Source organism: Rhododendron vialii, chromosome 13a (genome assembly GCF_030253575.1).
Source record: "Rhododendron vialii isolate Sample 1 chromosome 13a, ASM3025357v1".
Taxonomy (NCBI): Eukaryota; Viridiplantae; Streptophyta; class Magnoliopsida; order Ericales; family Ericaceae; genus Rhododendron; species Rhododendron vialii.
This window is the reverse complement of record NC_080569.1, coordinates 25,380,327-25,406,940: the sequence shown is the minus strand read 5'-3', so window position 1 is coordinate 25,406,940 and position 26,614 is coordinate 25,380,327. Positions and strand designations below refer to the sequence as shown.

Here is a 26,614-nt window from a genome sequence, read left to right as displayed (position 1 = left end):
CATGAGTCCGATTAACAATTTTATATTAGTAAAAAAACAAATGTTTCGGTGATATGAGAATTTTTTTTTTTTATGACTGCATTCCTGGGCGAGCTTCCGCGCTCCTCAACTGATTCTGAAACCTGAAGTTAATGATTGGGCAAGCCCTCTAGTCAAAGACGGAGTTAGGAATTTTTTTTCCCTAACAGTGACGAAATGTATACTAAAAAAATAAAAAGATGCATTGCAATATGAATAATCATTGACTCTAGGAAAAACTCAATAAGGGATTTTTTTTCCGTATAGTACAAATACCATCTATTTCTCAAAACAAACTCAATGAGGGGTTTAAAACATTCAATAATTTTTTTAACGTCAATAATTTTTTTATTTGCTCTCTAAGTTGAATTGATTATTGAAAAATTGAAGAAGACTATCTTTTTTTCAATGGAGTTTGAGAAATTCACACAAAGAGCCAAACAATAAATGACTTTTTAATTTTTCGGAAGTCCACTATTGCACAGTGCCGGCATTGGAAATTTGGAAGTCCACTAAATGAGAAATTCACTATTGCTGAGTCGTGCACAATGTCAACTATTTTGATTTTGGTTAAGTTGATTTAGGTTGAAGTGTGGATTTTTTTTTTCCTTAATTAGACCTCATCCTTTATATTATTTTACTTTGGCCCATTAGATTTAGTTTTGGAATACTATTTTGGATCTTTTTTCTTGAGAAAAAAATAGAGGATTTAGGACTAGTATATAGCAAAAAATAAGGAAAAAAATCTAGAGGTGGCAAATCGATATAAGTTGGGGATAAAAAAAAATTTTACATATAATAATTGAATTTTCTAAAATTCTTGCCGTGGCGGCCGCCCGTACTAGACCCGCCCCCTGGCTACAACCTTGCCTCTAGTGGTTCTAAAATTTGAAATGTTTTGCCTCCGTAAGATTCAAATGTGCAATCTCTTGGTTTTGACGATAGTTTTTGTGACACGGTAAAAATGTGATTGGTTTTGAGAAGGGACTCAAGTTGAGAAGAATGGCATCTGACTAGTGGGCAATGGCATTTCTCACATCTTCACTTTTCATTTCCTGTTTGTAGGGGCTCACTATATTTGGGGATATGGAGTAAGACATGCAAATTGCAATGATATATGAATCGTTTCTAGCACGATTAACGCGCATAGATTATTGGAAGGAATCCTTATGGAAAATACCTCAATTTTGTTGTACGAGTATTTCTCTCGTCCATTTGATGGCGCACAAAATCTCTTCTTGTCAAGAGTAAAACCGCCAAAGTAAAAGAAGCAAGTCATTGGCGGCTCCAGAAACTTGTGGTAGGGTGTTCAGAAATTACCTTAACTCTTCTAGTTGATTTATTCACCAATAATATATGTAAAAAATCTCATAAATTAGTACAAATAAGGGGGTAAAAATACATAGCCTCTATTCTAAAAAAATTAACTACGAGGCGAAATAAGAACTCAAAAATATATAATACTTCCTCTGTTTCTAAATAAATGTTAGGTGCGCAAATCTAGACTTTTAAAAATGTCACGACCCAAATCCATGGTTATAAAGAATCTGTGACCGGCCAGTGATTTAAGAATCACCTTAGACCTTTACCAACTCATGTCCGTAAAATTATTTTATATGAATTGCCAGTTTTATTATGAATTGATAAATAGGAGTGTAAAAAAAAAATACATATAGAGCTCTCTAATGTACAATCGAAATACATACTCACCCAACGACGTTAATTTACAATCTGTGGCCCACAACTACGGTACCACGAAATAACGATAGCTTTTAGTTATTACTGTAATATCCCAAAATTTTCATTAAATAAAAAATTTGTGATATTATTTCAGAAAAATTATTTCCGTTATTAATCAATTTTTGGAATATTAATTTGATTAAATAATAGATGTAATTTTAAATTCAATTTGGATGTATTAATACCCACAAAAAATATTTTCTTGGCTGTCGAGATTCCTGTTCCGTAAATCGAGACTGCGATTAGTCTCAAAATATTTTATTTAGACTACGGTATTAATTTCGTAATTTTTCAAAAATCAAACCACGTTAGCAATCCAGAAGAACCGGAAGGTTAACAGAACCCAACGCAACACACCTTCCTACCAATCGACCCTTAGTAGATCAATCTATTGGGCGGATAGTCGTAGTCAGGGGACCGTCGTACACCGCGTGACCCCGTTTCCGTGCCCGCAATAATAAATTCTCCCACCCAATGATTCACGCCAGTCGCCAGCCCCTTTCCCTTTCCCTTTCCCTTTTCTTTTTTTTCTCCTTTCCTTTTTCCCTTGCCCCCTCCCTTACCCGACAAACCAGTCTTCTTTTCCTTTTCCCACCCCACCCCACCCCACCCCACCTCACCTTATCTTTTCTCTTTCCACTTCCCACCCCACCCACTCCTCTTATTGTGGGGGTGTTTAATTTTTGCATTTTCGGATTCTCATTTTTCTTTTTTGGGTGTTTGGCATTTCATTTTGAGAATGAATTATGGGAGAATGGATTTTCGGTTTTTGGGTTTAGAGGCAAACACCTAGAAGTAGGTCTAGAGGTGTTTTTCACATTTTTGCATTTTTGGATTCTGTGGTCAATTACCAAAATACCCACTTTCCTCCCTTCATTTTTGACAAAGTAATAAAGACAAAGGGCAATATGGTAAAAATCCAACCCATAATTCATTTTCGACAATCATCTACCAAACACTACTACATTTCAAAATACATTCTGCACAGATCTTTCAAACATTCCTACCATACTAAAAATACATTCTGGCCATAATCCAAAAAGCCAAAAAGTAGGTTCCCAAACACCCCCATATACAACATATACTCTTCTTAGGCCTCGTTTGTTAAAAGTATTAGATGAGTCGGGATTCATAAAAAGATGAAATTCGTAATTTGCAGGTTTGTTTCGTATGAAATTAGATGATGAGATTATTTATATCATACGTATTTCACATAGAATTGGATTGGATTGATAGTATACATTTTCATTTTTGCCCTTACCAAAAAACTAAAGGATAACAACACCATGCATTATGCATCAAAAGCAAACCGGTAAAAAATAAATAACCAAAGCCAATATCAACTGTTTATGTATTAAAAATATAGTTAAAAAATTAAGTGTTCCAATTTTTAATTTCTCTGAATCGATGCGGAAATTTTATTTTTTTAATTATTTTATCCTAAATGGTCATAATTAATTTTTAACTTTAGGGCTTTCATGAAATAGTCATAGAACCAAATAAAAAGCAAATACTTAATTATAAGAGCCCTAAAGACAAATTAATTATGAACTTTTAAGATAAAGTGATGAAAAAAATAAGATCTTTGCACCGGTTCGAACGGATTGAAAATTGGAGCACTTAAATTTTTAATCATATTTTTAATATATAAACGGTTTTACAAAATTTAGTGCTCCAATTTTCAATCCGTTTAAATTAGTGCGAATATCTTATTTTTTTTATCATTATATCTTAAATTGTTATAATTAATTTTTAGCTCTAGAACTTTCATATGAGAGCCGTAAAAGAATAGTAGGACCAAATGAGGACAACTTTGTCCCTTTGAATCAACCCACCTGGGATAGGATTATGAATACTAAGTCCCAGGAGGGATTCGTAATAACCCCTATGGAACTCACTGTTCATCCCAACAGAGTAATAATCTGGTTATCAAACAGGAGTTTTGGAAGCCTTTGGAATTGGTAGTCCAATCCTAAGGTATAGTCTGATTATCAAACGGAGCCTTAGTCTCAAAATATTTTATTTAGCCTACGGTATTAATTTTGTAATTTTTTGAAACCGAAAACCAAACCATCCTACACCGCGTCACGTTTCCGCGCCGCAATAATAATTCTCCCACCCCATGATTCACGCCAGCCCCTCTCCCTTCCCCTTTTTGGGAAATTGCAGAACAGTGGGAAGAGGGGCAAAAAATACCCAAGTCATGAACCAGTTTTTCAGAATTCAAAATTCATGGAAAGGAGAAGAATAATTCCAAAGACATGGAATTCAAAACAAACCTTGACAAAAATACCCCCTTCTCTTACACAACGTTTTCCCTCCCCAAAACGTGAAACCCTCCCGCCCCAAATCACTCTGAAACCCTTGCGCCGAAACCCCCCCCCCCCCCTCGCTCTCTCTCTCTCTCTCTCTCTCTCTCTCTTTGTTGCTCTCTCCCTCCCTCTCGTTGCTCCCTCTCTCTTCCTCTCTTTCTTGCCAACCGACGTCCAGAGAGCAGCCCTCTTCCTCGATCAAGTTTCGGAATTCAGTGGGTTTGAACTTGGGGGAATTTCCAGCACGGATTTGTTGGAAGCAAAGAGCTAATTCTTCGAGTTCAGGGTAAGAGTTCTTGACCTACACAACTTCAATTTTATCTCATTAATACGCACTTACTATTATTTGTTCCAGTGCTTTATTGTTGTTTTTGCCACATTCTTCAATTTTATCTAGGTTTGAGCTTCCGAAATCCCCTGGGTTGGAGATATTTTCTACTGTTTCTTGCCGTCTGTAACAGGTATTTTTCTATGATGATTAGTTGTTTTGCTTTTTCTGGGTTACAGGGTTAATATGTCGTGCAGAGGTTTGTTCTGACAAATTTTCTGGATTTGTATCTGTTTGATTTCGCTGTGGGGATTGATATAGGGGGCCCATTGATATATAGAACATAGAACTTTGATTTTCAGTTTCCCATCTCTTTTTCGTATGCCATTTCTCGTGCATGTGTTTGTTAGGATTTTGTGGTAATTTTTTTTTGATGTTTGTGTATTATGTGTTGAGACCAGTGGCACTAAAATACAATTAGTCACATGATTAGGAACAAGAACACATATTTTGCCGTGGGTATATTGGTATTAGATAGGGCTATGAATACAATTTTGGGATGGCAAAAACAGTTGGGAGTTAATGCATGTATTATGTAGTTATCTAGGCATAAGATCAGATCTTAGGGCTTGATTGTTTTTGGATACCGGAAAATTTGCTAGAACATAAATAGTGTACAACGGAAAAAGAAAGCAACCTCAGTGTAAGGGAGCAAAAAATACATGTTCATGACATTTTCACTTATGTGCATTTAGTCTCTCTCTTTTTTAGAATACTTTTTGCAGCTAAATCTTTAAAAGATCTAACCCATGTTTTGTGGTTCATTTTCATTTTGCATGTTAAATTTAATGGAGAATTTGATTTGTTGAATTTATTATTTATATTTGATTCATTGATCATAATTTAGTAATTGATATTATTAGTTGGCTTTGTCAATTGAAGCAATATTACGTCACGTTGACCCGTGCCTTCAGGCACGGGCATTTGCTAGTGTTACATAACTTAAAAAGGAACCTCATTTCATACTGACCAACACACAAGGGTAAAGGCACAGCCATTCAGTGAGTTAAAAACATGGGTCACTGCCCTTAACAGTCTAGGGCGTACTTTCTTACATGGAGAGCAACAACAGTTCTTACAAGGAGAAACATTAGGTGACTTAAAGAGCAACTATTATATTTTCTGGAAAAACAAACTTCCATTGCAATGGGGGTACAGAATGGTGGATCAAATGTTGGTATCAATATAGTACCTTTTTCTCCTAGGGGGAACTAATGGGCAAGTCTCAATATTGCCCCTTCTATTCCTCACTCATACAATGAAAAAAACCAATTTGCGTACAAACAAAGACACATAGACGAAATGAGAGAAGAGAAAATAGAGAAAACTGCAAAAAAATTGAAACACCCAACCCAAAACATTCCTTACCAGATGCGTACGTTTTCCGTTTGGAGGACAAGATCTTGCTTCTTCTTCCGTGGAATGGAAAGAGTACTGTACCATAGAGAGAGATGAAGTCAGAGATGAAGAAGAGGTGAAGGAGAAGAGGTCGAGAGGAGGAAAGAAGCAGAAGAAACCCAAGAAATCCTAACTCTTGTTGTTCACTTCTAGTCGGTCGTCCTGTTCAGAGCCGTGTGGGAATTGGGGGCAAATGAATGAGAAAGATGGATGGGTGGATTTGAGGTTTAGGGTTTTTTTGATGAGGGGCTTCATAGTCTTTTCATGTGACCTTTCCATGTATTGGAAAATACTTTTCTCCTTCCTATATTTACATGAATTTCCTAAAAACTACTCCATCACTTGGGCATTGTTTGCCCCATGGACCACTGTCCGGTAATTCTCCCCATTTTTTTTTTTTCCTCCTTTCCTTTTTCCCTTGCCCCCTCCCTTACCGTACAAACCACTCTCCTTTTCCTCCTTGGCTCCTTTCCCACCCCACCTCACCTTTTCTTTTCTCTTTCCACCTCCCTCTCCACCGAAACCGCCACCACTGCCTAGAACCCACCACCAGCCGTACCTACTCCTCCAGCCGCACCCACCTCGAAACCCCACCACCCGGCCCGTACCCATCACCACCGGTGGGCCTGCACATCCCGGTGCCTTAAAAAAAAAAAACAGCCGTGAGTTTCGTGCGCCACCGCCACCGCGGGCCCCGACGGGGTGCCGCCGGACGCCGCCTCAAGATTTCGAAACCACCACGGCGATCCACGAACACCGCACAACTCTTCCCCAAGCTTAGAATCGCGTTTTAAATAGTTTTCCAGAAACCCGAAACCTTAATCTGCGTTTTAATGGAGTTTAGAACTAAAACTTAATTCCTGTTGTGGATGATAACCTGATTTTAATTAGAGAAGTTAATTAATTATTATTTAGTCCTGTTTTCATTAATATTTAGTCCTGTTTGTGATAGAAAATCAGTGGTACGGCCTGAAATTGAATTTTATTCGTAAATTGAATATAAGCTCTTGATTCATGTTCAAGGGAAACATGTGCATGTTATGGAATTATTAGATGATTAAAAATTTTGCTGTATTAATAATAGAAAATTTCTCGCTAAGTAGTTAATTTAAATTGTAAAAAGAAAAATATAAAAGAGTTTCTAAATTAAATATATATGGAAGAAATATTTTAGCCCTAAGATATGGTATTGATTAAACCAACTTGTTAACAAAATTCCGTATTTAAACTAGTGTACTTGTTACACAGGAAAATTATTTTTAAGTATTGAATGAAAATTAGAGGAAATAGTATTTTAAGAAATACAATAATAGTTAGAAAATATAAGTTGATACTTCCTCCGTCCCAAAATATTTGTCCGGTCTGCAAAACGAGGACTTAAAAATAATACATTTCTTTCAAGAAAAAATTCAAAATTTTTTCATAAATTAAAAGAACTCATCGATATCTAGTGAATTATTGAAAAAAATTTAAATTTTTCTTGCAAAAAATATATTATTTTTACGTCCTCGTTTTGCAGACCAAACAAACATTATGGGACGAAGGGAGTATTACGAGATAAAAAAAAAGAATAAAGTTTAGTAAAAACTAAAATTAGTAATAAATATTTTACAATAAAAACTAGTTTGTAAAATCTATGAATATTATGAGAGTTTAAAATAATGTTTAAACGGAAAAATAGTAGAAATGTTTTATAAAAATACTAGATGTGAGAAATAGACTTAATTTTAAGTGTAGTAATTAATTGTTTGACTAAATATTTATTTTGTGGTAATAAAGAAATAGAATAAATGATTTCGAGAATACTATATAAGTTGATATCATGAATTTATAAAAGAAAAAAAAACATTCATTCCTCTTGGTTCCCATTTTTTAGAGTAATTTTTAACTTTCGACACAGTTTCCAATAAATCTCTCTATCTCTCTCCACTCATTATCACTCAACCCTCAAAAATAACTTTCTAAGAATTAAACCAAACAAAGTGATTATCTTTTAAGATAACGATTTTATTCAAACCGTCGTATACATATTTTTGACTTATTCGTCAATTGATATTTAATAAATTAGAATATTGTTATGTCAGACTTTATGCATGCGATATTGTGTTTGTGAGTTTTGTATGCTGTTGATTATTATGTGGATTATGGCAATTTGAATTGCCACGTGAACGTAAAATTGGACAATAGGAACATTGGGTGGTACTCGAGACTTAAATAAGCGATTAGACGTTTAAACTCAAGGGAAAGTGAAATGTTGATAGTCACCGTTGTGACGGTTACGGTCAGGAGATAGCCAAAGTGGCCGAGGACCGTTGATTACTGAAAGAATGGGTAACGGTATCGGCACTAGTGGTTTAAGACCGGTGGATTTTGATAAATCATGTAAACCCTGAATATGGCACTGCTGGATTTATCTTGTGGAATTTCAGGGGGTGTTTTTATTGGTTGAAACCGGAGTATGGGTATCATTTCTCACGGTTGGTTGGTTTATCATTTGCCCCTTGTGATGGTACAGCCGAGTTCGATCTGACATGTAGTTTGGTCTTATTCGTCTGGGACCCCAGGCTAGGCAAGTAAGGAGAGGGTAATTTGGTAGAGTTGCCATATTTCAGAGGTTGTTTTTCATGGTGGAGAGATCTAAAATTCACTAAAAATCAAGAACTATCTAAAAAAGCTACTTGTGACTGCGTATCGTAATTGCTGTATAACTTTGTGTTATTTTCATTGAAATTGCAAATTGTGGTATCGGGTTTTAGGATTTATACTTGGTGAATTATCACTCAGGATACGTTTGTATCCTGATAAATCAGTTGCTTCGGCGATCAATTTGCTAGAGCGTGCAGGGTTCTACAGTGGAGCAGTTGATACAGGTGGGACCCCTGGAACGGAGGCCGGGCCAATGTTGCTTGAAATTCGTGTTAAAACTAGAGTCGCTCTAGAGTTGTTTTTAAATAAAATGTTCGTAGATTTTTGTATTATTTTGAGATTATAATTTTTGTATAAGCAAAAATAAAGGCCTAGAAGTTTGTAAAAGTTAGCGTATTTTAAAAGTAATGCGCCTGAAATTCCTTGAAAAATCGGGACGTTAAAATTACAAATTTTGAGTCTAGCAACATAAAGTCACGACAACAATAATCATCAACTATTAGCTACGTACACGATATTCATGTAGCCAACTTTACCCCTGTGTCCTGGAATGGTTTCATAAACACAAAACCATTCCAGTGAGCATCACGATATACCAAGGTTACATAATTCACATGAAAAATATCAGATAACAATTATTTAAGAGAGAGAAGTCAATTTTCAGGCTCGAAACTGCTAAACTACATTTGAGAAAATACACATATCGAACGATGCATCTATCATGAGTGGAACACCGGCATTTGATCTGGGGAGCGACCCCATAGGCAGGAATTGATATCAAGTCCCTAGGATACCCGGATATATCCTTTAACACTTTGGGCGCCAAAACTCAACGCCCAGATTTCTTTTTCGATATGCGTAATACATTTCATTCTTTTTCCTTTAAAATACAAATCCCATGCTTATCATTGAAATTCCATCTTTCCAATTATGCTCATTATGGAGGATCAAAAAAAAATTATGCTCATTATGCACTAGACGTTTCCATACAAGTCGTCTATTTTCACAAATTCAACATTTTATAGTCGCATTACATTAAAAATAAATTATGTAACCAAAGTATATTCGTAACTCACCTTTGAAGAGTGAAACCCAAGCTAATATACGTACAAATTCTAATAGCCGGCACCCAAACTGTGGAAAGAGAGAGGGAGCTCGCCGACCTTGTGGCTCGCCAGTGATGGGTCACGCCGGAGCGGAAAATGATCGGAGATGGAAGCGTCGATGAGGATAGATTGGCAGTGGATTTTCTCTAATTAATGGAAAAGAGAGGATAGATTGCCTCCGTGATGAAGCCTTCCCTTGGATAGCAACCATGTTCGGACTTTCACCGAATTTGGAGACCTTAGTTATGACCAAGTCGTCTTCCAGCTCTTTCTGGGTGTGCTTTTCAGAGCCCTCTGTGATGAAGCATTCTATCTTCTCTTTATCTTTTTTTCTGTTATCTGTTCGTTCCAGTCAATAATAGCTTGTCGTGATCACTAAATTGAAGCGTGCCTCTATATTGGAAGTGAAAGACGTACCATTTCTCGAGATTGGAAGTGATTCGTTAGAAATTACTTCCCTGACACGTTTATGCCTTTGAATCTCTTTTGAAATGGCCTTTATGTGGGCAGTTGTATTTAGTGAGCATAATATGCCCTCCTTTGCGTAGATTTATTGACACCCTTTAATGTATTGAACTTTAGCATGATGTATGAGTGCAGGGTTGTTGGAAGAATGAAATTGATTGTGACAATGCAGAGCACTACTGGACAGCCCAAAAGAGGATTTTCAAGTGTTTGTCGCCGCATCTCGAAGAAGTTGTGTTTGTTGATTTAAGTTGGTTTCACGATGAATCCAACTTCTTCTCTTTTGTACAATTTCTTTTGAAGATGCAAAGGTGCTGCAAAAGATTACTCAAAATGTCAATGCTAGGTGATGCATTGCCAAAGGAATTTTTTGTAGCAGCTAACAAGTTGTTGACCTTTCCAAGATCCTCTCCTGATGCAGCAGTTATGTTCTGCAAGTGAAATGGACAACTAAGAGTAACTCCACTTTCTTGCTGAAACATGCATTCCTTTTATCATTACTGGTTTCACATTTAACTGTTTCTATTTTGATAGTGCTTGTAGCCGTGTCTGAAGACTGAATATTGTTGGCTTTACGGGAGATGAGGGTAGACTGAATCTTGTTGGCTTAAAATGCAAAGATGCTAAAGACTGTTGATTCCGGTGTTATGAAGGGACAGGTTGACAATTACATAGAAGTGTGTGTATCTCCAAGTTCTCTGAAGTGAGCAAAACTTGTTTAGTTCTCCGAGAACCACGTTTGAAGGGAGTAACCATGTTCTCTCAGCGACACCATGAGTTTCCTTAGTTAGAATTGCATTTGTTTCAGCAACTGCTATTGTGAGATTTGTAACCAATGGATGTGCCCCTGTGCAAATGAGTATGCACGTTTATTTGATTTGCTTCAGTCTAGACTGCTTATTTGCTTATTCAAAAAATATATGCTAATGCTTTGCTTGTCCAGTACCGGTGTCCTGTGATGGTCAATAGCCTTAGACCTGAAGAATTACATAACAAGTGTTTTCTTTTTTTTTTTCTTTTTTGGGATCCGGTTTGTCAGTTGTTTGTGGTCACACGGGATGAAGAAGTCCACTTCATTAATCCTTTATAGAAGAATTTCCTCAAAATTAGCTGCCGCGCAGGGATGGTTAGTGCAGATTTTAATGTTTGTTTGATGAAATGAAAGCTTGGGGGAAACCATGTTGACAGTAGTGCTGTGGGGGATTTCCAATATTGACTGCAATGTCGAATAGATGAGTTGTCCATATCAGCAGGGATGCGGGCGCGTGGGAGGCAACACGGAGGTGAAGTTGAAGCCCTTTTGGCAGGAGGTGTTTTGCCAATTTTAGGATTTGGATTACGTAACCTGTGCCGTTGTTCAGAGACATTTGAACCAAAACCCAATTGAGAGTGAGAGAGAGGCAATCTCCATTGATGGGGAAGAGAAGATTCTGGTGTTCAAAGAAGTTTTTCCAATTTTACTAATAACGATTGGATTATACTGAATATATTGCATAAGTTGGAGGTGGCTAACTAAGAAAAACTGAAACTCTGCGGATCGTGTTCACATTTAACATTAAAGACCGAGGGTTTTTGCTAAGTGTGCATCTGAAAATTGAATAAAGAAATGGAAAAGAAGGGAAAAAAAATTTATAAAAAAAAAAATCCCCATTGTTTGGTTTCTAGAAAAAGAGAGGGAAAGTTTAAAAAAAATTTAATTTTCTCTTCAATTTCTTTTCACATTCTATCTAATTTTTCTCTTCATTAATTTCTCTTTCTTTCTATTTCCATCTCCAAATTCCAAACAGAGCCTTTATTAAATGAAGTAATAATAATCGTCAAATTATTTCTACTTATAGTAATTGATAATTTGATATATGAGAGAAAAATAATCTGCTTAAAAGCTCGTAAAAATGAAAACTTGACTATCAAATGATACTAGTATTTGCTACGGGCTTTCTCATTCCCAGTATGGGATATCTGCCGAAATCCCAATCGGCAATCCGCCAATACCTCCTTTCAAAAACGAAAAATTTTAAGAAAATAAATTAAATACCAATCCCTCATGTAGTCTTTTGGGTTCGAAAATCATGTTCGAAAGAACCTACAATCCTCTCCGGTCAACAGATGCACTCTCCGACTAGAGGTGATAAACGAGTTAAAGGAGCCCAACAGTTAGTTGATCAAATTTGGTTTGATAACAATTGATCAAATTTGGTTTAAAAATTTAATGAGCTTTAAAAATATATCCTGGCTTAGTTTGTTTATGAGACGAGACAATCTCAAACGAGTTTTAATCAAGTCAACACGAGCTGATCTTAAGTAACTTGAATTTTTCTTAAAAATAGGTCAAACATGACTAGTAGTAGCAGTTTGGTTTGAAATCTTGATGAGAATCAAAAATATGTTCGAGCTTGGGTTTTTTATGGACCCGGGGGCTCTGCTGCCCGAGGGGCGCAGGAGCCCCTGCCCACACTTGGCCACACGCCAAAAACGGTAACGTTTTGGTTAAATAAAAAATCCCAACCACCAATTTGCAATCCTATGAAGCAGAAACGTGATTATGAGACCCTTAGAGACAAAATTTGATTATGTCTCTTTAGAATAATATGATCAGAATAGTAAGATCTTCACACCCGTTCAAACAGATTAAAAATTGGACCACTTAATTTTTTAATCATATTTTTTAATATATAAACGGTCTCAAAAAATTAGTGCTCAATTTTTCACCCCGTTTGAATCGGTGCAAAAATTTTGTTATTCTTATCATATTATTCTGAAGGGTCGTAATTTATTTTTATCTCTAGGGCTCTCATAATCACATTTCTGCTCCATATGGTCCTAAATAAAGAATATATACTTAATATGAGAGCCCTAGAGATAAAAATGAATTACGACCCTTCAGAATAATAGGATAAGAATAATAAGATCTTTGCACTGATTTAAATGGGGTGTTAAATGGGATGAAAATTTGAGCACTAATTTTTTGAGACCGTTTATATATTAAAAATTATAATAAAAAAAATTAAGTGGTCCAATTTTTAATCTATTTGAATGGGTGTGAAGATTTTACTATTCTGATCATATTATTCTAAAGAGACATAATCAAATTTTGTCTCTAAAACTCTCATAATTACGTTTCTACTTCATAAAATTGCAAATAAGTGTTTGAAATTTTTTATTTAACCAAAACGTTGCCGTTTTTGACGTGGGGCCAGGTGTGGGCAGGGGCTCCTGCGCCCCAGGGGCAGCAGAGCCCCCGGATCCGGTTTTTTATATAACAAACCAATCTTGTACTAACAAAAACAAAAACAAAAAAACTTTTACGACTAACAAGTTTTCGACAACGAACACGAGCTTAGTAGTAGTAGGTTGGTCAGTTTGGAAGAAGCCCTATCGCCGACCACCCCCCGAAAGAGGTAATGGGTCAAGTTTGGAGGGGAAGCCACGTGAAGAAACAGACAGTGCAGCCCCAAACCACTAAACCGATGCGGACGACCTCAGATGGCCGAAACGGAAACCGATGTAGTAGTCGGAGGAGGAAACCCGGCGTTGATCGACTCAGTAAGTTGCCTGACTCTGTGCTCCTTCATATTCTCTCTTTCTTACCAATCGAAGACGCGATCGGAACCGAGGTTTTGTCGAAACGGTGGAAATCCCTTTGGACTTACTCGCCGTCCCTCATTTTCCGTCAATATACTTATGATGATGATCCTGAAGACGAAAGACCAATTTCTCACGATACCTACACAGAAGAATGGATCGTTTTGGAAGATCGCAACTTTGTTGCCTTTATTGACAAAACCCTACTTCTTTCCAACTGCTCCAAGGTCGACAAGTTAGAGTTTGATTTTCAATACAAGCCGTGTTTGGCTTCCATGGTCGATTTGTGGGCTCGCTTCGCGGCAGTGAAAGGAACTGAGGAGCTTCACCTTTTATTCCACGATGAGAATATTTATGCGGATAAGAATCGTCGTTACGAGTTGCCACAGCATCTATTTACGAATTCGTTGTTTCGAGAATTGAACTTCCGTAACTGCAGGGTAAACCCTAAAGGGAATATTGGCTGGAAATCACTGAAGAAGTTGTCGATTGGCGAGGTGAGGTTGAGGAATGAGTTGCTAGAGAAGATACTATCGAGTAGCCCGGTGTTGGAGATGTTGGAAATATATTGGTATGAAGGCTTCAGCCGTTTGCACGTCAATAATGCAAGTTTGAAGAAACTTATCGTGAGAAGTTATCAGGGTCCCACTCCCTCATATGAAGAAGATGAAGCTGAAGCTGAACACAAAAACGAAGAAGCCGATGCTGAAAATGACAATGGAGAAGATGAAGCTGAAGCTGGTGGGGCACACGGTGCTGCAGAAGATGCAGCTGATGGCGGCAACGCGTTGGAAGGAGATTTAGCAGATGGGGAAAACCCTGCTGAAGAAGATGAAGCTGATGACTGGCACGGCTTTGATCCGGAAGGGCTGGAAATTTCGGCTCCTCATCTCCAATCATTGGAGATTTCTGGACGTCTAGCGTAGAACTGCCAGCTTATAAATGTATCGTCTTTGGTTGACGCTAAACTCGCCTGCAACTTGAAAAGTGATGGAGGTGAAGAAGATGTTATGAGGATTCAGAATGAGTTGGGAGGACTTCTCTCGAGCTTTGCTCGTGTGACGAGTCTCGCAGTAGGTACTTGGGCAATGCGGGTTAGTCTACCAACAATCCTTTTTCATTGCGATTGATTTTGATGAACTATTTATTTTATGCTTTCCTCTTCAGAAGAAACCAAACGAATCTTCTATTTAGGTTTGCCTATAGAATTGATTTTATATGATGCTTGAGTTTTGTAACTTCTCATGTAATTTCAATATTTGTCGCTAGGAAATCATTCATAGGCTATGAAGCACGGATACGCCTAAACCAGTCACGTACAGGTATCGGATACTTTCCAGATACAGATACGCATCCGATACGCCCCGATACGTATCGGATACGGCAAATAAGTATCCTGTAATTAAATTAAATGTTTTAATTTTCGGATACGCGAGGGATACGGCCGGATACTTTTGTGATACGGTGGCAGTCACACACACAGCGAGAGAGAGAGAGAGAGAGAGAGAGAGAGAGAGAGAGAGAGAGAGAGAGAGAGAGAGAGAGAGAGAGAGAATCAGAGACGAGAGAGACGACTGGAGAGAAAGAGGAGAGAGAGAGAACCAGACGACGACGGCGGCAACTAAATCGACGACTGATTTTTGTACCCCTTTCGATCGACGAAGACGGCAGCTAGATCAGATGTAGATCGTTATGTTTTTTTGCCGGGTTTCTCTATTGTTCTGTACTTATATATATAGAATACAAAAATTACACCATAGCCCCTTAAGTTATTTTTGTTTTGATCATACCCCTTAAGTTCTTTATCACGACACTAAAGTCCCTTAATTTCTAAAAATTACAGTTTTATATCTCCCAGACTCCTAGTTTTATATTTATCTCCCAGTTTTACCCCTAACAAATATAAACATTACATCATTTTGACTTCTTATGCCTAGTAGGAGACTAATAATTATGAATATATATAATTTGCACAGTCGTATCTCCGACGTATCCGTATCCTAGTTTTTTAGGTTTTGCCGTATCGCCATATTTGTATCGTGTCGTATCCGTATCCCGTATCTGTATCCGTGCTTCATAGTTCATAGGGCATTTCCATACAGCCATTGATGTTGTGAATGTTTCTTGTATTAGAACGGTATTGGATGAAACCATTAGTCTATAGCACGGCTTGAGAGCCTTAATTTGCAATTGATAACAACTTCACCTACGGATTATTGACAGGTTGCCTATTTCCCTAATGTTCCACCTGCTGCACATATTTGGGTGTACGGCTTGCCATCAGTTTAGACTTACCTAGAGTTGTTTGTTTGGTAGAGATTTATGCCGTGACATGACCAATTAATTGGGAGCCAGATATTGGGTTTGAGTCGTCTGACGTGGAAAAACAAAAAAAGAAAAAAGAAAAAGCTCTTACTGAGCCTAACCATGTTCATGTTTCAGTGCGTGACTGCATGTTTTTGTGTACTTAATAGCTTCAGTCCACAATTCTTGTCCGAAAGTAAAAAAATCTAATTTGGTGCTAAGCACTTAAATCCTTGGTCTGCAGTACTTGTTACTTTTGCCCCAATTTTGTAAAAGCTCTACCCTCCTTCGCTATGTAACTATCCAAAGGCATGGAAGGGCAGAAATCTTGGTATTATGGTTTTCTAAAACTTCTTATTTTGGTAACTCTCTAGGAGTCATCTTTAACCTTGAATGTGGACCAATGTTGCGGATACATGAGCTGAAAAATTGAATAGTAGCATCTGTCAAACACTTAAGAATATTCTATTCGGTTGTTTCATTTTTTTTTTGTCTTCTGTCCATTGAAAATTTTCCTTGACGGGTAAAGGAACTATCATCCATGGAAGCAAAAGGCGTGAGTTCTCCGTTGTTGAATTGCACTTCTCTGACACTAGAGGCTTGGCTAGGGGATGACGTCTTCCCTTGGATAGCAACCATGCTCGGGCTTTCACCGAATTTGGAGACCTTAGTTATGACCAAGCCGTCTTGCGGAAGTAATACGGTGTGTTTTTTCAGAGCCCTTTCAATGTCTTCTTGAGATTATTTCATGAGATGTGCAAAAGTGGTCCTCATTATACATTCCATATTTTATGTATGAGTGCAGAAGGATGAACTTGGTAGCTACGAATTACAGCACTACTGGACATCCCAAAAGAGGATCTTCAATTGTTTGTCACTGCATCTCAAAAAAGTTGTGTTTGCTAACTCAAGTTGGTTTGGCTATGAATCGAACTTCTTCTCTTTTGTACAATTTCTTCTGAAGAATGCAAAGGTGCTGCAAAAGGTTATTATCCATACGTCAATGCTAGATACTGGAATGCCGAAGGAATTTTACGTTGCAGCTAACAAGTTGTTGACCTTTCCCAGATCCTCTCCTGATGCAGTAGTTATGTTCTGCAAGTGAAATGGACTACTAGAGAACTCCACTTTCTTGCTGAAACATGCAGTCTTCTTATGATAACTAGTTTCACATTCACTTTTTGCTTAAAGTGCAAAGATGCTCAGACCGTTTGATACTGGTGTTTCAAAGGGGCAGGTTGACGATACATAAAAAGTGTTAATATCTCAAAGGTCTCTAAATTGAGCAAAATTGTTACAGTTCTCTGAGACCCACTTGTGAGGGAGTAACTATGTTCTCTTAGCGACACCGTGAGTTTCATTTGATGGAATTGCATATATTTCAGCTGTTGTTGTTGTGAGTTGTGTAACTATGGATGTGTCCCTATGCAAATGAGTAGTATGCACGTTTATTTAATTTGTTTTCAGTAAACTGCCCATTTGCTTCTCTGGCAATTTTTATGTCATTGCATTGCTTGCCCGGTACTGGTGTCCCATGGTCAATATCCTCAGGCTAGAAGAATACCAGAACAAGTTTATTTTCTCCTTTTGTAAAGATAAAATTGTTTCGCTATTCTATGTGCAGTAGATATAAAGAGAATTGGTTAAGAGGTTACTTTAATGGCTCATCTTCTGAAATTGTCACATTACAACAAGAAATGTCCTATAATGGTGGAAGGGTTTACTAACCTTGGGAACTAAGGAAATGGTTGTCGCATTCCACTCCTTCAGCAATAAACCATTATAAAAAATGTACATTATAGCTACCACCAAAGCTAAACCAACCATCTTGATCTCAATTCTGTTGGTAAAAAGCTGAGTTGTACTTAATTTCCTCTCAAGTATTGGGTCTCATTAACTGATCTCCTAATTACTGATCTCCTTAATTTCCTCTCAAGTAATGGGTCTCATTAACTGATCTTTAACAGAGACAAGAAATTTGTTTTGAATAGCTTGAGCCAACTGAACCTTTGAATCAATTCTGAACAGAAATTTACTTCCTAATAAACCTGTATAGTAATCAACAAAATCCCCAATTTTATAGCGTTAGGTTGTCAATCATATTCCCATTAGCATCCAACAAACTAAGAATTGTATTTCTTGCTCTGTGTACCCAATTTTTGTGGGGGACAAATTGTGTTAGGGAAATGATAATGCCAAAACTGTTTTTGTTGTATAAGACTTTTATGCACTGGAGTTTTGGCATTATCACTACTCATTGTGTTATGATCCCCTAATGCGTTGACTTTGGACCTTTTTCTTTTGACCTTCATAATTGGAAATGATAAGCTTCTTTTCTTGAGCTTGATAATGCACTGTTGTGCAACAATAAATGCAAGACATTATATGAACAAATGAGCTTTAAGAGCTGAAAACCAATCTTTATCTCCGGAGTCCTGAGTTATACTCATGCTGAAGTTTTGGTTTGGTTGCAGGGGTTTAAGGCTTAATTAATTTAATACTTGTTAATACCAAACTATTCGCCACCGACTTCGAAAAGATTTTGTTTGTAATTTTGGAAAGGCTAATTAGACGAAATTGATTGCGCAAAAATGGATTACCAACTTCTGCAATCAGGGTAATAAGAGTGCAAGTTTAACCCCAAGGAAAAGTAGAAACTTAGAGCAGCGGCATAGCCGCATAAATATCATCCATTATTTCCGAAGTACCAAAAATAATATAAATAAATATCATCTATTAGTCCAGATGATTTTAATACGGTGAATTGTAAGGTTTGCTCATTTTCATAATCACCTACCGAGTGAAAAAGTCGGGGTATTCCTATCCCCCTCCTTCAGAAATTTTCAATATAGCTTTTGAAGCACGTAACTCTTCTCTTGCATGAACCGATTTCCGAAGAAAATCATTCTTTCGAAAGATCATCGTCCTCACCATCATCGTCACTATCCTGCATGTAACATTCTGGAACCTATGGCCGCAAGTATTAGCATTCTATAACTGCAAAACTTTTGCTATCTCTGACGTGTACAGCAGCAAACTTGGAGAAGTCCCATACTACACACACACAACCCCCCCCCACCCCCCAAAAAAAAAAAAAAAAAAAAAACCCTTCTGTCTGGACACACCAATTCAGATGAACTACGGACAAAAAGTCTCTATACTAAATTGAAGAAAGCCCAGAACAACATAACAGACAACAATAATCAAAATTCGCCGATTCAGATGCTTTACTAAACTAGTAGAAGGATACCTTTCCAGTTTCCCCCAAAAAAAGCACTAAAAGGAACAACATAACAGACAACAATAATCAAAATTCGACGATTCAGATGCTTTACTAAACTAGTAGAATGATACCTTCCCCCAAAAAAAGCACTAAAAGGAGAACTCAACCACAAAGAATTCACCAACACTAAACCCTTGACCAGATTCTAACAGAGCCTAGTATTTTTACATCAAGTGACTACCATATATAAACCAAATGGAATGATAACGTCCAAGAAATACCTCACAGCACCAATATCAACATGGTTTCCCCCAAGCTTCTCATTTCGTCAAGAAACAACATTAAAATCTCCACTAACCAACCTTGAGGCAGCTAAATTTGAGGAAATTCTTCTAAGTTCATTCCATAGAGCCAATCTATCAGACATAGTACTTTTTTTTTATCTGGTATAAGACGAGGTACACTAGGCAAAACAAAAGTTACAGCTTTTAGGCCACAGTTTGATGAACTTGAACAGAGATACATTGTTCTTCCGATCAAGTCATTGAACGAGAGAAATCATGCTTCCGATATATCAAACAATGGTGTTATTATTACTACAAGGACCATCAAAATTAACATTGGACGGTACTCCTCCAAATGGTCAATACTCCACAAATCTCTGATTCAATCGAACTTAGATGATATTCACCCATAATACAGTTACTACTACAAATGATAGCTCATGCCGAACAAAAAAAAGTGTCAAGGATAGCTCACAAATCAAACAGCTAATAAAGTTCAACCTGTTGAACTTGAGACTACCAAGATATCCAATAGAGTGCATGGTTGCACTTCTAAAAAGAGAAACATTACATTCTACAAGCTCATAACTAAACTACACTCAGAAAATCAAATTACTGAAGCTGTCCATTTCACTCATAGAACATTACCATTGCATTGGGAGAAGATCTTGGAAAACTTAAAATCTTTTGGACAAATTCCGTATTCATTTTAACATTATCTCTTACAGCATCGAAAACCATCTTTTGCAGCATCCTTGCATTCTCTAGCAGAAATTGTACGAAATCAAAGTTCATGTCATGATATAACCATCTTACACCAGCAAACTTAACTTTCTTGAGATGCAGCATTAGACACCCAAAAGCCCTCTTTTGTGATTTCCAATAGAGCTTTTCATCAAAATTGCAAAGTTTGGTGAGAGTTTCCCCAAAATGCTGCAGATGTAAAATACATTATGCTCAAGTTGTATAAAACCTAATGCATAATGTGCGCATCTAAGAACATCAATGAATGCCTCTTATGCACAATAAAATTATTCAAATATCTTATGCAAAGGTCATTTACAAGGATATCTACGCACCAAAAGATATGGAAGTGATTCCATAGATTCACTTCCGATCACAAGTAGTGCAATAGTGGCTTATAAATAAATGAGATACAAAACGCACCTCATGGTAGCCGTTGGAAGAGGACAAGGTTATGACTAATGTCTCAAGATTAGGTGAACTTCCCAACAGGTTTTGTATACCAGGAAGGATTGTTTTACTGATACCCGCATCTAGTGTTAAACATACGCACTTCAGTAGTGGAGAGGGCAAAAATTTTGCTTCCATTATTGACAGCACCTGCCATCAGAGCAAGATGCAAAAGGACAAAGGAGATCAGAAGACTAAATTATTCAGTAAATCCTACAATTAGACTCCACATATTGCACAAATGCGTTGTGGATGTGCACCATTGTTTGATTTCCAGACCATGTATTTTCGAGCAATAGTAATCACAAAGTATTGAAAAGCCAGGATTGGGTTTTTTAAACCTAATAGTATTGGCTTTAATAAACAGGCACGGAGTTTATCTATCCACAACCAGCCTACAAAATAGACACATGCGGAATTAAGGAAACTTACATCATGATCTCATTGCGATACTCTCATACTTGATTAGAAGGACTGAGCAGTAAAATATGCTTATGTCCGCAATGATGGTTACAGACCTTAGTTGCAGGAACCTTCAACTATGCCCACGTTTCTTCGACGGAAACGCGTTTCCGCGTTCCCGTCGAAGGAAACTCCAAGAAACACGTCCCAATGATGACGGGAACTCGTTCCTTACCTATACGGGAACTTGCACCCAAAAAACGGTTGAGAGACTTACGATTCAAGTTGCAATTGGTACCTTTAAAGTTGTTTTGATCTTGTTAGTGAGCACATCTGATATTAACCTTCTAGAGTCATATCAATGCCCTTAACTTTTACGCCTACTTAATATGCACAAGAGCTCTATTGTGTAATCATGTGCTACAATAAAAATGTTGAAATATAACTAGAAACTTATAATTTTAATAGTAATATTTTATGTGGTAGAATAATATTTATATATATACATTTAACAATATAAAATTCCAAAATATATTTATAATTTTAATAATTTTTCCTAACCGCTCCCAATGGCGCTCCCACACTTCTGTGATCATCCGCTCCCCCGTCCCCACCCCCGCTCCCGCTTCGTGTAACTAAGTTACAGACTATGAAGCACCGACACTTCTAGAGGCCGGTGTGTCCCCGTCTCGGACACGGGGACACAGCAAAATACGTATGAAACACGCCATCCATTAAATTTGATGAACTTTTTGAGGGGACACGTATAGGGACACAGCTTGGGTTAAATATGCATTTTTGGAGGAAAAAAATAGGGGTAATTGTGTCTTACTTCAAATATTTTGTGTTAAAAAGTAATATGATGTATATATGATGCTTGTTTCTACATATTGATGCTTCATGCTTTTACATATAATAACTATGTTTTCATTCGTATAGAATAAATTTTATTTACTTATTTATATATTTTATCAAAAATCCCGTGCCCGGTGTCCGTATCTGTACTACATAGGTTACAGATGTGGTAAGACGAAAATATCTCCACGTGATCATTGCAAGTGAGGTTGTCAAGGGCGGAGGTGTATGCTATAATCTAGATGACCGAGCGCGTAATATATAGTGCATCACCATGAGTTTGTAAGAACCGCAAAATGGCAAGTGACAAAAATAATTAAGAGATGATGATGACTAGCAAAGGAATGGTAAATTTCATCTTCACTAAATCATCGGCCAAGAAAAGACAATTAGAGAAGGTTTGAAAGCCAATAATATGAGATGTTATAAAACGAAGTGCAAAAGTAAGCGAAACGAAGACCTCAGCTCCAAAGATGGAATTTCATTGTTTTCAGTTAACTTGCAGTGAGATTAGGACCTTCTGAGGAGGATGTATTTCACAAGGGACAGCAATTTGATAGTGTATAATTTCAAATGGCTACACATAAGTTATGTTAGGGCAGACGAAGTGTTCTTATGCACCCCATGAGTGTGCCATTTTGTTAGATTAGCATGGCTAAGGAGAAGACAGAGACGAGGCCATCACTCCATCCACTGTTTTTTTCCCCAACACGGATGACTTGAAATCAATATCTGGCTGGCCAAAATTAGTAAGTCATGAAATCAATGACAGTGTCCTTATCAATAAAATCTTGGTCTTAATTAATTACTTGACAAGATAATGAAAAATTGGCATTTTGCATATATACATGTACACAATTTGAACGGGCCTTAATATGATACACATAAACATCTGAGTATGCCTTTTCCACTTTGACTCTAATACCATACAAACCATTTTGCAACCAAAGCACTTGGAAAATAAGAATGTCAAAGAGAGCATTTTCACTAACTTGTACATAATTTCAATAGTAAAGAGAAACATACTAAATATGCCCAAACTTGGCAGATTTGAAGAGCAAAAATAGTAAAATTTAGTTTTAACTCCTTCAAATGCCAACAAAAATAAAACAATCTCAAGGAACTAGTTTTACTTATCTACTGACCACGGTTATGTAAATCACTCCGTGTTTCTGAAAAAAAATCTGAAAAGAAATTGATAATAAAATCATTCACGTTAAGTTTTGTGTATTGTTCAATGGCACAAGGAAAAGATTGTGAAAAGACCAACCTGTAGAGCCCAAGTACCTAATGTAATATTCTTCACATGGGCAAGGCTCTCAAGAAGTCCTCTCAAGATATTTTGGTCTCTTTCATAATCCTCCAAGACATCTTCTTCATGACGCAAGTCAAAACTAAGGGTAGCATCAACCAGAGAAGAAACATCCAGCAGCCGACAATTCTTCCTTTCCAAACAACCCAACATCTCCATTGACTGAAGATAAGGAGCAGATATTTCCAACTTAGAGTCATCAGAAATATTGATATCGTCCCAATATTCCCTCAGGATCAACTTTTTCAAACTTGCATAACCCAAATGCAAACGACTGACACCTTGAAAGTAATACAACTCCAAAATCTCCAACACAGGACTACCACGTAATATCTTCTGGATCAACTCATCACTCAATACCACATACCCAATTGACAATTTCTTCAGTGAATTCCAGCCAACCACTCCCTTAGGCGTTACTCTGCAAAGAGAAAAATGCAATTCTCGGAACGACGAGCTTGTGTATAAACGTCGAGGCAACTCGTACGGACAATACGCAACCATCGGATCCTCTGAAGCATTGAAATTAAGGTGAAGAACCTCAGTCCCCTTCGCTACTGCAAAGCGTGTCCACAAATTAACTTTGGTCTCGATACGAGGGTCGTAACTAGAACGAAAATTAACCGCGAATTTCTTCAGCATGGAGCATTTGCAGAGGGTTAGGGTTCCATCAACAAAGTCAGCAAATTTGAAAACGTCTCTCTCAACAAAATCGGAACGGTAGGAGCGGAATACGAGGGACGGAAGGTAAGTCCACAGGTACTGCCATCGTTTGGACAACAATTGGGTTTTGATGGCATCTTCAATCTGTAAGAAGGAGAGAATGTGAAGGAGTGAATGGTCAGACAACTTACTGATTCGATCGACGGTGCTCTCACTTCTACCCCTCCTCCGCCGCCGCTTGGGATAGGATTCCAAGTGACTGCTGAGTTCGTTAACTGGGCTCGTCGAGTCTCTGCTTATTCGACCGTGGTGGTCGAGATCGTGGCCGTCGCCTGAGTCGTTATCGTTTTCAGTCGACATTATTTTTTCGGAAGAAGGTTTAGGAGGCGAACAGACAAATTGGACCCCTCTAGTGCCTCTTAAGCATTCTTGCTTTATCCATCTTTCGTGCTTCTTTACCTGAGTCTTTCACTGATTTATTATTTTCATTATATTTTTACAAAAAGAAAATATATTTCATAATAAATAAAATGTAGGACCAAACTTGTGAAAAAAAGTGGTCCTAATCTATAAAATATGTCTTCCATTTCAAACTTATATTTAGCAACAACAACAAAAAATCTACTACTTTTTTTTGCTAACTTTTTTTATTTTTTTACTAAATAGTGGTTATTTTCCAAAATATTTAGGTAAAAATAAAAAAAAATTGCTCTTTCGATTCCTCTCGTCGAGACGAATCAATAATCCACAAAAGTTTTTCATAAAACTAACAAAAGCGAAAAAAAATGTGAATAAGGACAAAAACGAAAAAAAGTCCTAAAAATTGTTGTCGCTAGTGGAACGGGGTCTAATTTCTTTCCATCTCATAAAGAAACTCCACCATCTCCGCAACCCGTTATGGCTACGTTTTGCTTAACTTTTAGCACTTTTTGGAGGTTGTCCTTATAAAAAAAAATCACATTCATCAGTTTTGTGCCAAATTTTTGTAGATTATTGATTCGTCTCAACGAGAGGAATCGGAAAAATAAAATGTTTCTACTTTTACCCAAATGTTTTTACTTTGCGCCACGGGATCGTCGTCGTTATCTTCACGGCCTAGTTATCTCTGATAGTGGAATGCACTTTACTTCTCAGCTGTACTTTTCAAGGTTGATCAAGGTGGGTGCATGGGTTCGCAAGCAGCCTTTCTTCTCATCATGTACTTCTGGCATGTATTACGGTACGTTGACGCGCTACGAGTTTGAGATGATGCATAGTAAGGTCTCGATGGCGCGGATCCTTAATTGGATTGGGACCTAGTTTAGGGTTGGTCCGTGTCCCTGGGCTATCCTTGTCGTGTTCGTGAGCGTGAAATACCTTCCGGTGTATACATTTCCAGTAGAGGAGAGATTCATCGTAATATTACGGAGTCGATTTTTTTTGGATTTTGGATTGTTCATTAGTGAAGGGTATGGTGAGCGATTGAGGCAAAGAGTTGAATACCGATTTCCAATTGACTGTCAAAGTTTCCAAAGGAACTTGACTTTCGTAGAGAAACTGATTTCTTCCGGAAATACCTCATTTTCATTTTCTTCTCACTTTCCAAATGTGAAAATCAAAACAAAAAGAGAGTAGCTTCTTACCGTAATTTAATTTTCATACATTTCTTCTTTCCGTTTCCTTTCTTTCACAAATCCAACATCCAAACACCCTATGACCCTATGGTCACAGAAATCGTTAAGTAGAGGCAGAGGCATATAAAAGATCAATTTGAATGACCCCGTAACCCAGCAATTATATATTGTTCCCTGGACTAATAAAGGACAAACTAAGAACGGCTGCCTTGTGCCGTTGGTTCTTACCCTCCCCTCCCCTCCTTACAGGAGGGGGAGGTTCGTGCGCGTGGGCAGATTTGGGAGGTTCGTGCGCGTGGGCAGATTTGGGATCAGGGCAATGGACAGTCCCTGCACCCCCTAGTGCTAACCTAACACATCCCGCTACTCCGGCTAACTATACAATATTGGCACACACAAAAAAAGGACAAAACTAATATGTAGAAATCAATTTGATAAAATATAATGCAGTAGTTAAAATGAAAGAACACGATCAATTGAAACAACTGATCATTCATGAGAAAATGAATAGTTTATAAATAATTTCTTTTGATTCTATCTTGAGCCGGATGATGAAAAAAAGGATCTTCCCGATTCTCGGAGGATGAGCAAATTACCCTCCAATAAGAGCACATCCCCAATGGGGATGTATTTTAGAAGGGGATGGATAATTATTTTAGATGTAAAAAGTGGTTAAAAATTAGTTGGATATAAAATAGAACCTACCCCTATCTAATTGTGAGATGTAAAAAATGATGGATAATTAACTAACTTTTCCTCCTCCTTAATTTTCCTCAACTTTCTTAACCCTAATTCAAGTACTTCCGTTGAAAAATAATTTTGGTATCCGATAATTGAGGACTTAAAAAAAAAAAATTATTCCGAATTGCTTCATCTTGATCAGAGGTGAACGATTTTCCTCTCGCACTACAACTTTCCTCTGCCATAGTTGACACACTATTTTTTTTGGAGGATGTTTGTAGAGAATGGAGAAATTTTTTGTTGTGGAAATCTTGTTAAAAACACCCATTTATAGGTATGAAAAATAAAAAGCCCGTTGCTGAATTGATCCGTTGATCAATGGGCAAAAGATCAGTTGGGCTGATGATCAACGGTCGGCTCAAACCACAGTCCTGTCCATATCAACAACTCAACTTTACTCTCCCTATCTTTAAAAAAAAAAAAAAAAC

At 37.3% G+C, this 26,614-nt stretch overlaps 3 protein-coding genes across 4 annotated transcripts; 2 read left to right on the top strand and 1 right to left on the bottom strand.

The window, feature by feature from the left end:
- The first annotated feature begins 9,108 nt into the window (after positions 1-9,108).
- Positions 9,109-10,955, top strand: LOC131313569 (uncharacterized). Of its 2 annotated transcripts, XR_009196244.1 has the most exons (3): positions 9,365-9,823; positions 10,149-10,469; positions 10,548-10,955. XR_009196244.1 is itself a non-coding variant. In XM_058341946.1 (2 exons), the coding sequence occupies exons 1-2, from the start codon at positions 9,758-9,760 to the stop codon at positions 10,452-10,454; spliced, it is 372 nt and encodes a 123-aa protein (XP_058197929.1). In that variant the 5' UTR covers positions 9,109-9,757; the 3' UTR covers positions 10,455-10,955. The 2 variants fall into 2 exon arrangements, 1 of the variants encoding a protein (XP_058197929.1); XM_058341946.1 differs by having other exon boundaries at positions 9,109-9,823; positions 10,149-10,955.
- A 2,356-nt stretch (positions 10,956-13,311) lies between these two features.
- LOC131313684 (putative F-box protein At1g49610) lies at positions 13,312-17,385 on the top strand. The gene is made up of 3 exons (XM_058342127.1): positions 13,312-14,689; positions 16,429-16,602; positions 16,705-17,385. The coding sequence occupies exon 1, from the start codon at positions 13,415-13,417 to the stop codon at positions 14,519-14,521; it is 1,107 nt and encodes a 368-aa protein (XP_058198110.1). The 5' UTR covers positions 13,312-13,414; the 3' UTR covers positions 14,522-14,689; positions 16,429-16,602; positions 16,705-17,385.
- Positions 17,386-19,762: 2,377 nt separating this feature from the next.
- Positions 19,763-24,253, bottom strand: LOC131313786 (putative F-box protein At1g49610). The gene is made up of 3 exons (XM_058342296.1): positions 23,128-24,253; positions 20,574-20,750; positions 19,763-20,339 (listed from the first exon to the last, which is right to left on the bottom strand). The coding sequence occupies exons 1-3, from the start codon at positions 24,190-24,192 to the stop codon at positions 20,037-20,039; spliced, it is 1,545 nt and encodes a 514-aa protein (XP_058198279.1). The 5' UTR covers positions 24,193-24,253; the 3' UTR covers positions 19,763-20,036.
- Positions 24,254-26,614: the final 2,361 nt, after the last annotated feature.